At 42.0% G+C, this 16420-nt stretch overlaps 1 protein-coding gene across 1 annotated transcript in view; it reads right to left on the bottom strand.

Moving 5' to 3' along the window:
- Positions 1 to 820: 820 nt before the first annotated feature.
- Positions 821 to 16420, bottom strand: part of STRIP2 (striatin interacting protein 2) — a 41603-nt gene continuing 26003 nt past the window's right edge. The window contains exons 18-21 of the mRNA XM_004382661.2: positions 13776 to 13842; positions 6603 to 6707; positions 5426 to 5630; positions 821 to 3269 (exon numbers count right to left, since the gene is read on the bottom strand). Coding sequence (XP_004382718.1) covers positions 3019 to 3269; positions 5426 to 5630; positions 6603 to 6707; positions 13776 to 13842 — 628 coding nt within the window. The 3' untranslated portion in view covers positions 821 to 3018. The remainder of the gene's footprint in view (positions 3270 to 5425; positions 5631 to 6602; positions 6708 to 13775; positions 13843 to 16420) is intronic.

The raw sequence follows: 16420 nt of genomic DNA, 5'->3' as shown, positions 1-16420 counted from the left end.
CATTTGCCCAGTGGGATTACAGAATTGCTATGGACCTGTGATTGCTATGTGCCATCCATTTTTTCCCTTTTGGAGGAGGAATGTTTATTTAGGCTGTCATCTTCCTGTTCTGTCATTGTGTGGTGGTGGTAGAGGTTGTGGTCAGATAACTTCTTGTCATTTTTAGGTTTACAAGTCTCAGGATCAAAAGACACTGCATCAGACCTAATGTTGACCATGAAATCCTGGACTTTAGGTCTCGTGAGTGGATAAGACTTTTCAAGTGACTTCCCTGAGGAGATATATTTTGCACATAGGATAGGAACAGATATTCATGACCAGGAGGGCAGGGCTGTTCCCAATTCACTTTCTCTACTGTAAGAGTATTAAATATCCTCACACTTGCCACCCTGTAGATACAGTACACTTCTCTGGCCCAGTGTTATGTTTGTCCACGTGAGTTGCTTTTGGCCAATGGAACATGAGCAATTTTGACTTAGCCACATCCAAGCAGATGCTTTAAATGTGCTCGCATGGTTTTGGTGTGGCCTCTTGCTCCTGCCCTTCACTATGAGAACAGCATGCCTCAGACGGGCTATTCCATCAGCCTAGTGCCAGAATGAGAAGATTTATGGAGGAGAGCCAAGCTAGTAAGCCAAGCTGAGTCGAGCAGAACTGCAGATGACCCTAGACCCATGGGCAAGAAATAAACGTTTGTCATAAGTCACTGAGATTTTGGAGTTGTTTGTATTAGTCTACTCCCAGGGAATAATCTGGACTAATGCAAGATTTTGTATATTTACCCTCTTTAATTATATCCTTCTTTCTTGTATCTAACATGTCTTTAAGAAGTTGAAGAAGTTAAAGACCAAATTACTAACTCCAGTTCATTTTCCTTTTTATTAAAGCGCTTCAGTAGATGAACAATGTTACCAACAATCAACAGAAACTTTACTGAAATATTCACAATTCAAAATTCTCAACTTTATAATAAATCACTCAAATAATGTTCTTCTATGTAGTAACAGTAATTACCATCGGAGGGTGATTACCTGAATTTACCCTAACCACACACATGGGTTCTCTAATTGGAAAATTCAACCCGGTTACCTTAGCATCTGGGGCTGGCTGTCAATACCTGAATGCTAGTCCCTTGGTGTCCCAGTTTCTCCATCTGCACTGAGAATTAATCTTCCCTTAGAGAAGAGTTATAAATAATCAAGTATGAAACGTTAAAGCTTAGCATACTTCTGTGACTCAGAAAGCATTCATGTGCATATCTTTAAAAGGGCAACTTATTTGTTCTTGACACACATTAAATACTATATGGCTTTAAAAGAAATAGATTGCTCTCTCCTTGAAAATTGCCTTTTCTTGCAAATCACATTAAAATCATACTAGTCTGACCCTAGCCTAATAAAATTCGTGGATGATATGCTCAGTAAATTATTTTGATTGCAGTGAGGGCTGTTGTCCTATGGAGGTAAAATTTACAAATTATTTAAGAAGTTGTTTACATAATTACATTCTTCATAACCTTTCCATTAAAACAGAAATTCTGCTACCCTAAAGCACAAAGAAATAAATCCAAGGTTTCCTTATTAGAGTTCTGGTATACTTCCTCAGACATCGTTACTCTGTCATGACTTCAAATGACACTGGTTGGCAAAGGACAGCAGAGTAAATAAGCCAATTTTGACTAGACTTCCTGGCACAGTTAAAGTGGCTTGGTGCCATCAGAGAAGTTTCAGTAGTGTCTGTGTTGGGGAGTACATTTAAAGTAAAAAGCTTGAAAACATAGATGACATAATTGTATAGGCAGAAGAGAAAGAAAATGATCCTGACTGAATCAGAAACTTTGCTAAAAACCTTGTCTGTTAAGAAGTATGTGGTTCTGCTGTAAAAGACATGTAGAGAGGTTGGTACATCAACCCTTCTATTTTTCAAGAAATGTGCAATACTTTAGGTAGAAATAGTATTGCTAAATCTCCACATGACACTTTGAAACTGCTAGCAGTAAAAAGATAAGTAATCAACACTGGAGAAGAAAAATGGTAAGCTGTGATGCTCTTGCTGTTCTATTCAATTAAAAAATAAATCGATCACAAGCACAAATGGACACAACCATTGCAATAAATACAGCCTTCTGTAGTTAACCTGTCATTTGAAAAATGAATTGGATGAAAAGGATAATTTTCTGCAGTATACTCAGCCATTTTAAGACTGAGTAGTTTCAGAAACATGAAACACCCCTAGAAAAGGCCCTGCTGTTTCATACTGGTTGTGGTCTTTAAAATGACAGAGGACTCCATGCCCTATAGAGAGTGCACAGGGAAATAATTTTCACATTGAACACAGATCGCTTAGGGAATAAAGAAAAAGCACTCCACACAACGTGCCCTTCTATCACATGCAGTATTTAGGGAATAGTAAATCATTATCCTTTATACAGAAGGTGCAGGTGCTCTAAAATCTTCTCAGAGCTGATGATTTTAGGAAGAGGTGTGTGTTCAGGATATCTTTGACAAAATTTAAAATACAGAATTCCAGGTTGGTTTTGCCGAATTTCTGGCAAGTCCTAGGAATCCAGGTTGAGCCGGAAGAAAGCTCTCTCCTTATTTTATGACCTTCACCTGTCAGTACCTGTGATGATGCCATGGGTCAAATGCCATAATGAACCTCCTCTCACTCTTGGGACCAGCAAAGGCCTAGTTCTAGGCAAGAGCAAAGCAGGGAGATGTACCGCCAGAGAGCTTACCCAGGACTGATCCACCAGACTGCCAAGGCCAACTGGGCACCCAGCGGACACAAGGCAGGTTGATCAATTTGTTGTGACACAGGGTCCCAGCCTAGCACCACCTCCAAGCCCAAGAGCCCCCAGACTAGCCCTGAACTACACTGGAGGTCCTTGGGCTGGGCCAGATTGCCACTTGACAAGCACTCCTAAAGCTGGAAAATAAGTCTGAATGGGCAGGGTAGGCAGAGCACCATTTATTGGAGCCAACCCCTGCATCTAGATCTTTGTTGACAGGAGCCCAGTCAGTGACTTTGGAGAAGGTCCTCCCAACAGATAGGCTGTGAAAATACTTCTCTCTCGAGCCAGAGCTCATACGAATAGTGGAAATCCTCAGGCAGATCCAGCCGCTGGCCCAGAACACTCTGCAAGCAGTTATCCACAGGTGAAAACTCAGAGTCCTGGGGTCTGTCGTACCGGCGGCTGTTAAAGGCCTCGATGTTGGCCCTCAGCGTGCATTCCTCTGCTTGGAAGTCCCACGGCCTGGCATCAATGTCTGTGTTGGGAAGAGAGGGAGAAAAAGATGTACATAACGCAGGACACCGCCCCCCCTGACCACTGAGCATGGTCCATGGGACTCCAACAATGGCACTGCTCCAAATTCCCTTTTATATAAAGAGCAATGTACAAAGTAAGTATAGCGTACAGCATGTTGCCGCTCAGGTTTAAAAACACACACATGCCCACAAACCTATGCTTGAATACACAGAGACTATCTGGAAGGGTAGTCTAGAAACTGGTTACAGTGGTCCCCTTTGAGGACGGAAATGAAGGCACTGGGGTAGGTAGGCTTCTTTTACTGAATTTCCTTTCTTCTATTTCACATTCTTACTATTCTACGTATCCTTTTCCAAAAGGATGACACAGTTCCTTCTATTGAGCTTTCCCTAGGGGATGGGAGTTTTCCATTTGAATGGAATTACCAGATCCTAAGTAATGGAAGGCAAAGGAAGGGATACAACAAGGAGGATGAGAACGGACCAATTACTGAAGACTTCCTGATTCCCTGGATTCATCCCCAGCACATGACAAATCTATGTGATAGTCTATGTTAAGGGTATGAAGTGGAGGCTTCCATGGAGGTAGCAACAGAAAGCAGAGAATTTGTTTTGCTTTTACGCATTCCACTTGGACACTTACTTCAGGGCTAAGATACATAGGTATTTCCCAGACCTTTACGCCCCACACGCAATGATTTATCGTAAGGAAGTATAGTTCGGGTTTGGGCTCATCATGACGGCAATAATAGATGTGCCATTTGCAAGGTAAAACGTTTTCATGTTTTCAACATTTAAAGTAGCTAGTTGTGCTTGATAGCCCATAGCAGAAGTTGCATTCTGACTTGTTATATGCCAATCAAATGCTGTTCTTAAATTCCTGGAACTCGACTGCAGCATCCTCTAAAATCCAAGCAGGTTACAAATCCCAGCAAAGACATGTCGTTAGTCATCCTACCAAAAGTCTTAAATACAATTATACAAATAACAGTCAAATTCCACTCCAGCAATGTAAGTACAATAAAAATGCCCTCCAAAATAAAGTTTTCCAAACTCAAACTTGATGGTTCATTTGTTCCAACCACCTGAGGAGTATTGCTACATGACACAAATGTGTTATTGAAAAAGATTGTGTTCTACATTAATCATATTTAAAATGTATTAGGGCTAATGGTCCATCTTAGCATTAAGTCCTGGTATATGAACCACATGTCGCGTCTGCTGATGTGAGGCAATACACAGTACCCAACATCACCTAGAACGTACTAGAGCCAAAAAGGTCTAAATGCATCACACCTTTAGATCTAACTTTCAGTTTACAGGCAATACCAGAGATAGAGGAATAAGGTAAATGACACCAAAGAAACAAGCAGACAGATCCTGAGTTAGGCTATTCTGCAGGGTAGCTGGCCTAGTTCTTTAATAAGTAAGTCAGTGTCATGGAAAAAAAAAACAGACCATGCTTGATTCCAAACGAATTAAAGAGAATAACAAACCAGTGAAATTTGTGGTCTTGGATTAGATTCTGATTTGGAAAAAATAAACATTTTGGGACAACTGGGGAATTCTGAACATGGATTTGATTATTAGATGAAATGAAAATATACTGACATGAAATGGTGTAGATCGTTAACTGATAAGAAAAGATTATAAGATGGCATACAATTTGCTTTCCTTTTAGTAAAATATGCATACATGTGTGTATAGAAAAAAATCTGTAAAAATACACAATAAGATGTTAACAATGGCAATCTCTGGGTGGTACAAATATGGCATAAATATGGTAATATAGTAAAATTTTTGTCTATGTGTATTTACTAACCTTTCTTTCTAGCTGCTTTTGAAATTAAAAAGGTATTTTAATTTAAAAATCTTTAGGAGAATCTTGTCATTTAAAGAAATGTTTTAGAAAGGGAGTGATTATTTATTACTTGTTTTCTAAAATAAATTTTCATAGTTGATATAAAACAAGGTACATGCTAGAATTTGGGACAGTGGCTTAAACTTCCTTATATCAGCACCTAACTTATAATCGCTTGTTTTTTCATCCAGAATATGGAACAATTCGTGTCAAGGGGGTAGAGAAAAACATTCATGTAGTTTTGTTTAATCCCCAGGCAGCCCCTGAGGGGAGGCAGGTGCTCTGCGTACTCACCGTTCCCATAGGCCCAGTCATCGTTCATGCGGTGCCGCACCTTTTGGTAAATGGCTGACATGGTTTTCATGTTGCTTTTCCTCCACTGGCGCCCCAGGTACTTGGTCTGTATCTTCAGCAGCTTCAGGACATAAAGTTGTAGCATGGCCTGTTTGACCTTGAGGGCTCTCTTTAAGATTGGAGCAGATTTAAACACCACCAGCATCTGCCCATTGAAAGAGGGGTGGGAGTAGGAAAAGGTAAAAAGGATCTAAAGTTCTTGGAATTTCCAACTCATAGACAAATTAAGCCAGTGGTTCCCAAACCTGGTGGCTTCGGAATCCCCTGGAGAGTTTTTGGGAAGCTATGTTCCAGGCTCTACTTAGATTCAGTCTTGAGAAACAGAGAAGATTTTTGTTTTTCACAATTCAAAATTTCCAATATTCAAAGTGCATGGTATATAAAGTGCAAAAGAAATATTGCCAGCCACACATCACCTTTTCACTGTGACCATTTTCTTATGTATTATGCATATTCTATGCATAGACTATCTATGCATATACTACTTTTTTAAAACACAAATGATAACCAACTATGTAACTTGAAAATTATTCTACAGCAGTACAGAACTGCTTCATTCTTTTAAATGCTGACATAATATTCTAAGGACGTACCATAATTTATTTAACCTGTTGGTTCTGTATGAATGGCCATTTAAGTTGTTTCCAATCTTTCATTATTCCAAACAATGCTGCAGTGACTACTCTTGGACTTGTATCATTTGGGATGTATGACTGTAATTCAAATAACAATGCTAACTTCCCTACCAAGAGCTGCCCTGAGGGAGGGTCCACACTCAGCTCTCTGAAAGGAAATGGACAGGTGAGTGATCATCTCATATAGGATAAAAACTAAAAAAACCAAACCTGTTGCCATCACCTCATAGTGACCCTGTAGGACAGAAACCCCATAGGGTTTCCAAAGAGTGGCTGGTGGATTCAAACTGCCAGCCTTTCGGTTAGCAGCCAAGCTCTTAACCACTGCGCCACCAGGGCTCCTCATATGGAATAAGTGCCCAGAATTAGGAGGTGCTAAATTTGGTGAAGCCATCAGTGTCTCTCTAGAGAGCTCACAAAGCAGGCAGCCCATAAATAAATCCAGTCAGAGGGACACCACCATTACCTGAAGCCCCACTCACCATGGTCCTGGAATGCTTCCACTTGGTCAGTTTATTGAGCAGCCTCAGAAGGTTGATGCAGGAAAAGAGGTTCCTCCAGCAGAACTGGTTGTTGTCCCCAGCTTCCTGTAACAAGGCACACATCATGACCTCAACACCCACAAGGCTTTCATTCCCACAGAAGTCAGTGTTGGGGCAGCTGAGGGGAAGTCTCCTGCTGTGAACGCTGCCTCCTCACATCCTGCTCTTCACAGGGTCATGAAGCACAATATCCTTCATCTAAAAACACTCAGCTGCCAATCCTGGAAGACTCTGTACTAGAGCACCACCGGTTAGAATGGTGATACCTCAACACAGGAACTTGGTTCAAGCAAGCTTTCTGCTTTAGGATTAGAAGAGAGAGGACAGAACTCTACTCCCATAGACTCTGCACTTATACAAGCTACGTTTGTAATTGCTCTAAGTTAGGTCTCATGCCGGTTTATTTCAAACCATGTTGGAGATCTGATATTCATTGTGGTTGAGTTCTTTATCAACCCCTGTCCTCCTTTATCAAACCATATTGCAGTAAATTGCTTAGTTCTCCAGCAAGGGAGGAAAAATGGCAGATGGTTCATTCTAACCAGGTGTTTCTCTTGTATGTTTCTCGATAGCTTGTGAGCGCTCCACCAGAGATCACAGATGGATGTCAGATTAGAAACAGGGTTCTACTCATAGAAACAGTTTTCAGGGACAAAAATAAGAGTGCTTATGTGATTTTGGGGACTGCAAATATATACTGATGTCAGAAGCTATATAAATCAAGGAGCACACAAGATGGCCAAACTACCATCTTGGAAATTCATCACGTCTACAATGTGATAGGAGAATGTAGGAGTAGGAGATGTGCAGAAGTGAGGCCTGTTGGCTGGTGAATGGAAATTTCCCCTCTTCTCCCCTTATTAAGTTGAAGCAAGCAAGACAAGCATATTTCTAATAGGGGATGAACATCTAAGAAATCTGAGGGTATCAGACTCTTCCAAGAAATAAGTAAAACCAAGGGTCAAAATGTTTCAGGGAAACTTTTGAGAAATACTGAGAAACAGTATTTTCCTTCCTGTAGTAAATGATCAGTATTGTGTTTAGAACTAATCCCAAAGGAGCCATCTGTCTGCATCTGAGGGAAACTTCCTGCACATCAGCTAGTCTGGCTTGCCCAAAACAGATCAGGTTCTGTAGTGGTTACATCTTGTGTGGTTAACAGAAGAGACAGACTTCTAATGTTTATTTTTTAAAGGAGCCGGGGAGACACAAACAAATGGGACAGGTAAGAGGATTTCCACTGTGAGTTTCCTTCATCCTGGCTTCTGACATTGGCATAAAAAGCCTGTATTCCTCAGAACCTAAGAATGACATGGGAGTGGAGATGTGGCCTTCTAGAAGAAGCACTGGACTAGATACCAGGACACGTGGGTGATGGCACTAGTCTTGGCTGAATGATCTTAGGTAAGTCATTTCTCCTGTTTCCTATAAGGGGGTTGAACTAGATAATATTTAAAAACCCTTTCAGCTCTGACCATTCTGTAGTTCTATGATTTACTTGGACTTCCTCCAGCTGGTTTAAAAGTGAAGTTCTGAGTGAGGATGAGCTGATTGTGACTGCCCTGTGCTCAGAGCTCAGTCCCAGGAGTCCCAAGAAAGGCAGCCCAGTACCCTCCCTGAAGACAGCCTCACCTACCAGAGCTGTGCTTTCCTTCCTTCTGATCAAGCTTCCCCAGAAGACTGTATCTAGCCCGCCTCTCGCACCACCAGATGCTGCCTGGCGCTGGCACGGAAGGCATGCAGGCTGGACAGTGTGCTCAGGAGAACTGAGTCCAGACTTGTCTGGTCTCCTTTGCTTGTGGCAGCAGGCCCTGCATAGAGCACTGCTCCTGCCTTTTGCCTTGTTCTAGCCCAACAGATAATCATTTCCCAGCAGGCCTGCAGCTCCACGGGTGCCTTTTCAGATTTGCCAGACTTGAGGGCTGTTTCTTTTTCTCTATGCCCATTTAGGGCAGGTCACCTCTGTCTCTTCTCCTTTACTTATTAATTTTTTGGCAGGATTCAGGACATTTGAGTGAGATGTGAGCCTCTGTGGGGAGATATGCTGTGTGAACAGCAGCACAGCCAGACTCCCTTGCTCCTGGTACTTCACACTGACCAGAGCAAGACTTCCACTCCCTTTCTACCAGCTAAAGTTATATAAGAAAATGTGTGCCCATGTTCCACTGCAATGCACCCTGGGTCTAAAGACTCAGCTCAGGGGCCACATCCTCCCCCTTTCACCTCCAAGGCACTGAGGGCTGTTCTCAAAGATCCCTCCATAGTGCAGCTGAGTGAAGGCAGATACCAAAACCAGGCTTAGGCCAATTATGTGGAGAATTAATTCACACGAATGAAGAAAGAACAGTGTTTTGGATTGAGGAAATCAGACTGGTTAGAATCTGAGCTCTAGAAGGGAGCTAGCTGTTTTGGTCTAATTCCATCATTCATAGGTATAAAACTGAGGCCCCAGGAAGGGGCTCTCCAAGGTCACATGATAAGTGCCCAACCAGGGGTTTGCACCTAGATCTTGAGGGCTCAGTGAAGTCTAAGACTCCGTCTTTATTTTCTGTTCACCTTCTAGTTGTACTTCTTGAATCCTGGACACAGAAGTTGATTCCTGAAGGAAAATTTGGTTTGATCCCTGGCTTTCTGTGCTTCTTAAAGACCTAATAGTGGCTAAGCTCTTTCTTATATCATACTATAATTTTCACTTTAAACCAGCACAAGACAACAGTTTCTGGGGAAGAACAGTAACAAAAAACAGTGAGGTTTCCTGGTTTAAGGTGGAGCACCTGACTGAGTTCGTCAGCTATCTGGATTAGGTAGGTATAAAAATTAAATAAAGATAGATATAAGGATCAGGTAAACAAATTTAAGTGCTGTGAACATATTTTTATAGATCTTCCTGAATATATATCAAACCAAAATTTGAGGGATTTTGCAATGAGCCACCTTTCAAAAATTACCTTAATAGATCCACTTGCCTAGATTTCAGAGGAAGTGCCAAGCCTGTCTTTGCAAATGGCTCTGACTCTCCCTGGCTATCAGGCTTTTGACATCACTTCACTGCTCCACCTGTTTCCTCATTTGTAAAGGCTGGGATTGGGTAAGTTACTGTCCAAGGAACTTCGAACTCTGATGCTCCACGATTCCATAAACACTTCTTTCTCCTCATTCCTTCACCTTTAGTCCAGAGGACAACCTGGGCACCCACATTGCTAAAGTATGACCTCTTTCGTATGTGATGCTGCTGTTATTAAATCATATTCTAGAGAAAAAGACAAGCATTTTGAGGCTGGACTGGCTTTGTGGCAATGACAATAGATTTACATGGACTTTTCCACTTTTTTTGCCCAAATTTCTGTAAGACAAGAGAGAAAAGGAGGAAGGGGTCCAGTCTGCATGATTTCTCTTTAGGTCTAACAGGCTCACAAAGAAAAAAGACCCATGACCCTGGCCTCAATCCACCATACCCTAAAAGCAGTGGGTTCCAAATTTGTTGATTGCACACATCTATTAGTAAGTAATTTCTGTTTACTTATAAATTATAAATGTATTCTTGTAATAATATTATGTATATTATAATGTACATGTAAATACAGAAAGCAAAAAGGATATTAAAATAATACATATAAAAGAGCTAATATTTTTCCATAACCCCCAAGCATCACCTTGCACACTCTCCTCTTCACACCAAGCAGCCGCTGTTCTGAGCATCTACAATAGAAGTTGAGGCCACGCCCACTGCCTTTTCCAGCAACCTCCTTCTGAAGACCACACCTAACTTCCACACAATCATACATTCACCAACCCTCATTTACGTTTGGGATTTAATTTTCTTTTTTTTCTTTTTTTTTTCCTAGTTTAGTGGATTGGATCTGAATATAGAAGTTTGGGGATCCAGAAATTGTAAGCCTTCCTACACCAGGTGGGTAGGGAAACTGCTCAGTTAGTACGCGGGAAAACATGGCCTATTCTAAAGCTAAACATTTTGACAAAATGGGAAGACTCCAGAAATTAATATGCCAATAACTGCCTTTCTTTCATGTCCACCATGCTGTGTAGCTGGTGTTCCAAATGAAGTTGAACTGAATTCAGTTCAAATGCAAAAAACATGAATCAAGATTATGTCAGCCTAGTAATTCCACTTCTGGGAATCCAGCTTAATGAAATAATCAGAGATGAGGTCAAGATTCCCATGCAAGCGTGTTCATTTTGGAGTTATATAGGGAAAAACTGAAATAAAATGCCCAACAGCAGCAGAATGGAGCCATTTCTTTTTAAAATTAAGGCATGGACTATTATGTGTAGCCATTAAAAATCATCTTGTTTTCAAGATGTTTAATAAAATCATATTTTAAGCATTTAAATTTTACTATGCCAAGTGAAACACATATATATTCCTTATTTTATTAAATAATGTATAAGTATGTATACGTAAAGGAGCCCTGGTGGCAGTGGTTAAGTTCTCGGCTGTGAACTGAAAGGCCATTGGTTCAAACTCACCAGCTGCTCTACAGGAGAAAGATGTGGCAGTCTGCTTCTGTAAAGATTACAGCCTTGAAAATCCTATGGGGCAGTTCTACTCTGTCCTATAAGGTTGCTGTAAGTTGGAAATGACTCATCAGCAATGGGTTTGGTTTTTTTTGGGGGGAGGGTATGTATATACATACATATGTACATATAAAAATTATTTCATACATGAATATACACAGTAATTGAACCAAAATATTAACAACGGTTATATGTAGGTGATATAATTACGGGTATTTTTATTTTCTTCTCCATACTTTTCTGTGCTTCTCCACTTTCCGTTTTATATATGTATATATATATATATATATATAAAATCAGGAAGAAAACCTGAAATCTAAAGAAAACCTTATACACTTAGAAAGCAGTACATTATCTGTGTTTGCAATTTGCTGAGCCTGAAAAAGAAACAAATTTTACTCATATAAACATTATTTTTTTTCTGAATACAAAAGCCATTAAAACCAAACCAAACCCCTTGCTGTGGAGTCGATTCTGAATCATAGCAACCCCGTAGGACAGAGTAGAACAGCCCCATAGGGTTTCCAAGGGGCGGCTGGTGGATTCGAACTGCCAACCTTTTGGCTGGCAGCTGAGCTCTTAACTACTAGGTAAATAAGCCATAATGTTGACGACCATAACATTGGAGTAAACTTGCTAGTTTCTGAAGCCCACAGTTGGGCTCAGGGAAGCACCTACACCGTAAATTCAAACAAAAAAAATTTGTGGTTACCACATGAAACCACCAGGTGCCACTATTGCTTCAGAGAAAGAAGTGGAATCTCTAGCATGAATCTGTTTTTTATTAAGAATAGATATATGCTTTCATGTATGTGTTGGAGCCCTCATGGTGCAGTGGTTAAGAGCTCGGCTGCTAACCAAAAGGTCGGTAGTTCAAATTCACCAGCTGCTCCCTGGAGGCCTTGTGGGGCAGTTCTACTCTGTCCTATGAGTCGGAATCAACTCGATGGCAATGGGTTTGTTTGTTTTTTTTTTTTGGTTCATGTATGTATGAATGTGTTATGCCTTCTCAGAAGGCATAAGAATCATTTCAATACTTTATGCTCATATTGAAAAAGGTCAACTTGATGAGATGTGAAAGTACTGTTCCTGTAATTCCCACATGTGAACTCAGGGGACTGGGAACAGATTGTATCACGGGATAGACTCAGGCCATAAAAGCTGATTTAATTTTATGTTCTGAAATATCCTACTAATAACAGAATTTTAATCTTAGCTATGTTACACGGTTTCTGGAGAAAACTTATTCCTCCTTCCAACTCAGAGTGGCAGGGATGCATGTTCTCTACTTTCAACTGTGAGGTCTTGGCAGTTATTTAACTTTTCCTTCTATAAAACAGTAATAGCAACCTCACTGAGTTTTAAAGATTAAATAAGATCATGTACATGAACAGTATCAGACAACCTGCTACCTCTCTCTGCAGGAGTAAGAAGTTCCCAGCATCCGTGGCTGCTGAGACTGTATCTAAATAAGACAGGGAATCTCTGCCTCGGTGGTAAAAACGTGCTAGACTTGGTGTCTCAGGACATGGCTCTTTTGACTCATGTCTAATTTGAAATCTGCCACCTGGTCTGTGACAGGTCACTTCACCCAGTGGATCTTCAGGTTTCTCATCTTTGAAAGAAGGGGATTGGGCCAAATGACTCTCAAATTCCCGCCAGCAAAAATCCCATGGCGCTATAAAACCCGTACCACATAAGGTATCAGCCTATCTTTGCATAATATACTTTTCTGATTCAACATTGTGCAGGTATTAAAGCTTGGGAGAACAAAGGATTGCAGCACCTATGGGTGTCATTCCCAATCATCTAGCATTCACCGAGCTCCTTCGAGGGGGTGGACATGGTGCCAGACTCTGGGGGATATAAAAATGGAGACGATACTATCTCTTCCTTTGAGTTTATAGTCAAATGGGGAAACAGACACAGATAAATAATTCCAGTGCAACAGGGTGAGGGCATGGACTGGGGGGTGTCTAAGGAGTGGTGGTGGGCCATGATAACACATGCCTGACCTTCAATATCCTGTCAGTCAGCATACTGGGAGTTCAGAATAACTCTGAGGGCGTTTTCTGATTTGCCTGGAGCTGTATTCAGGATGAGGCACTTTCTGGGTCACCTTCCTGTGCCTATATAGGCTTTTGCCTCAGGGAGACCTAGGTAAGACTCTCTCTGAAGTACACACTCCTGGGTTATATAAGCTCCATGAAAATGAGAAGTGAATGGCCCACAGCACAGCAGAAGGGGACAGGTTAGTGTCTGGCCGAGCTAGACCAGGGGAGTCTCCAGCCACTTAGCTTACTCTCAGCGCCACATCTCTCTTAATTCCCTCTCCTCCTCAGTGTTTCTCACTGGTCCTCTCTTCTTTCTGCAAAATGCTATGCTCAGCTTTTCCAAATCTTTCTCAGCTGGGTCAGCAGCTCTAAATCCCTACTGCCTCTGAGCTCTTGCCAATATGCCTTTATTGAGCTGAGGCTCCCAAACCAGAGCATTATGGGGCTGAAGAAGAAATGAAGAGCAAATACCAGCCTTGGCCACCTGGCACTTTCAAACGCTACCAAATCCCCATCTGTTTACCAGACTCTCGGTCGTCAGCTCCGGCAGATCCTGGATGGTACAGCAAGGGTAATCCAGGACCGAGATGCTGCAGGTGCAGAAACAAGGACAGGCTTTAGGTAAATGGCAACGGCAGGAAACGGCTCTGCCTGCAAAGGGCAAGAGCTAGTTCTCCAGCGGCCCCAAACTGCACAGTAGTCTCAGCTGAAACCGAGGGTTATGGTGCTGGGCAGCTCCAGCTCCAGTCTCCTCTCCTCAGTCATGAGAGGACCCCACAGGCTGGCCCCTATCTGGATGATGCAGAAGAGTTACAGCAGAAAGAGCTCTGCATAGCCACCTTCCTCCTTAGCTCTCCTCCCTTCTTTAAAGGATGAGTTACACTTGTGTGCATTTGTGTTTCTGCATGTGTGTGTTTGTGTGTGTGAGGATAACTGTGCTTCCAGAGATGCTGCCAAACCCATCTCACTAGATAACAACCTGAGGATGAAACCAAGACCCCTCCTATGTCTCTCACTGGCTCTTTCCGAAAGCCTGGAGCTCGGTGTATGATCACAGAAGCTACCCTGAAAGGGAGACCTGAGACAGAAGACAGCTGCCTGCAGCGTGGCCAATCAAGCAGAGCTCCAGAGGGTAACAGCCTCTGTCCCAGACAGACGGTGGGGGCTGTGAGGGAGCTGGGGCTCCATGGTGGGCCCAGGGAAACAGGTACCACATAATGAGAGGGGTAATGATAGGTTTCTCTTCCTCTTCCCCCTTCCTCTCTAGTACAATGCAGAATTTGGACTAGAGAATCTCTAATGCTCCTTCTGGTTCCGATGTTTCATGAGGTTTGAAACACCAATCTGTCTGAATGAGTGCATTTGGGACTGGATAAAGGATGCTGGCAAAGCAGGGGTTATGAAGAGGAGTATGGGGCTCCTTGGACCTGCCTCTACATTTTGAAAGTCAAAACTTCTACCCAAGCAAAAGGCAGCAACTTATTTTACTAGAAAGGATAGCCTTTTCTTGACTTTGTTCAAGAAGCCCAGACAAGAGCTGCCTGGGGGAACCAGAGTAAGAGAGGAGCAGGGTCAGCCTGGCAGAGGGCAGTGGATCCACCTGTAATGTGGCTTGTCATCTTGATTCACTCTCCTGGGCTCTCCCAGGTTGCCAGCTCTGTGCTGCGCACAAGAACACTCTTGGCGGACTATCCACTCTTCTACCCACCTCCCACTGACAAGGCCCCATGGCAGTTGGCTCCTGGCCTTGTTCTGACTAATAATACTGAGCTTCTCCGTCATCTCTTTCCACAGATGTAGTCGATTTGATTCCTGTGTATTCCACCTGGCAAGGTCCATGTGTATAGTTGCCATTTATGTTGTTGAAAGAAGGCATTTCCAATGAATAGGTCATTGGTCTTGCAAAATTCTATCATGTGATCTCCAGGGTTGTTTCTATTACCAAAGACACATTTTCCAACTACCGATCCTTCTTTGTTTCCAACTTTCACATTCCAGTCAACAGTAATTATCAATACATCTTGATGGCATGTTTGATCAATTCAGACTGCAGAAGTTGGTAAAAATCTTCAATTTTTTCATCTTTGGCATTAGTGGTTGGTGTGTAAATCGGAGTAACAGTCATATTAACTGGTCTTCCTTGTAGGCGTATGGATATTATCCTATCACTGACAGCATTGTATTTCAGGATAGATCTTGAAATTTTCTTTTTGACAATGAATGTGACGCCGTTCCTTTTCAATTTGTCATTCCCGGCATAGTAGACCGTATGATTGTCTGATTCAAAATGGCAAATACCAGTCCATTTCAGCTCACTAATGCCTAGGATAGTGATCTTTATGCATTCCGTTTTATTTCTGACAACTTTCAATTTTCCTAGATTCATACTTTGCACATTCCACATTCTGATTATTAATGGATGTTTGCAGCTGTTTCTTCTCATTTTGCATCATGCCACATCAGCAAATGAAGGTCCCAAAAGCTTGACTCCATCCGTTATTAAGGTTTACTCTCCTTTGAAAAGGCAGCTCTTCCCTAGTCCCATCCTGAGTGCCTTCCAACCTGAGGGGCTCATCTTCCGGCACTATATCAGACAATGTCCCACTGATATTCATAAGGTTTTCACTAGCCAATTTTTTCAGAAGTAGACCACCAGGTCCTTCTTTCTAGTCTGTCTTAGTCTGGAAGCTCCACTGAAACCTGTCCACCATGGGTGACCCTGCTTGTATTTGAAATACTGGTGGCATAGCTTCCAGCATTACTGCAATAAGCAAGCCACCACAGTATGACAAACTGACAGACGAGTGGTGGATCTTCCTAAGTAAGGTCTGTTATTTACCTGCAGTTACAAATTTTGTATAACACTTTGTAGTTTACTCAGGCGTGTAACTGCTCCAACTTATGATTTACACTAAGATCGGGGCTGGCCACACAAGCAGGTTGGTTCACAAAAAATGATCTCCTGGTTCCTTCTGCCACAGGGCTGAAATTCATCACTGCAGCTTCATTTCTTTGAATAATGATACTTTTCAGTGTTCAAAACTATTAAAACACAAATATCTCTGTGAAGAGGCCAAGCCACACATCCCGTCAGCTAGCACTTCAAGGAAATCAAATTTAACACTAGTAGCTCTAAGACAGGAGGGGCTGGGGACCTCAGGAGAACCA

Source organism: Trichechus manatus, unplaced genomic scaffold (genome assembly GCF_000243295.1).
Source record: "Trichechus manatus latirostris isolate Lorelei unplaced genomic scaffold, TriManLat1.0 scaffold00097, whole genome shotgun sequence".
Taxonomy (NCBI): domain Eukaryota; kingdom Metazoa; phylum Chordata; class Mammalia; order Sirenia; family Trichechidae; genus Trichechus; species Trichechus manatus.
The sequence above is the reverse complement of the archived record's forward strand: the minus strand, read 5'-3'. Positions and strand labels throughout refer to the sequence as shown.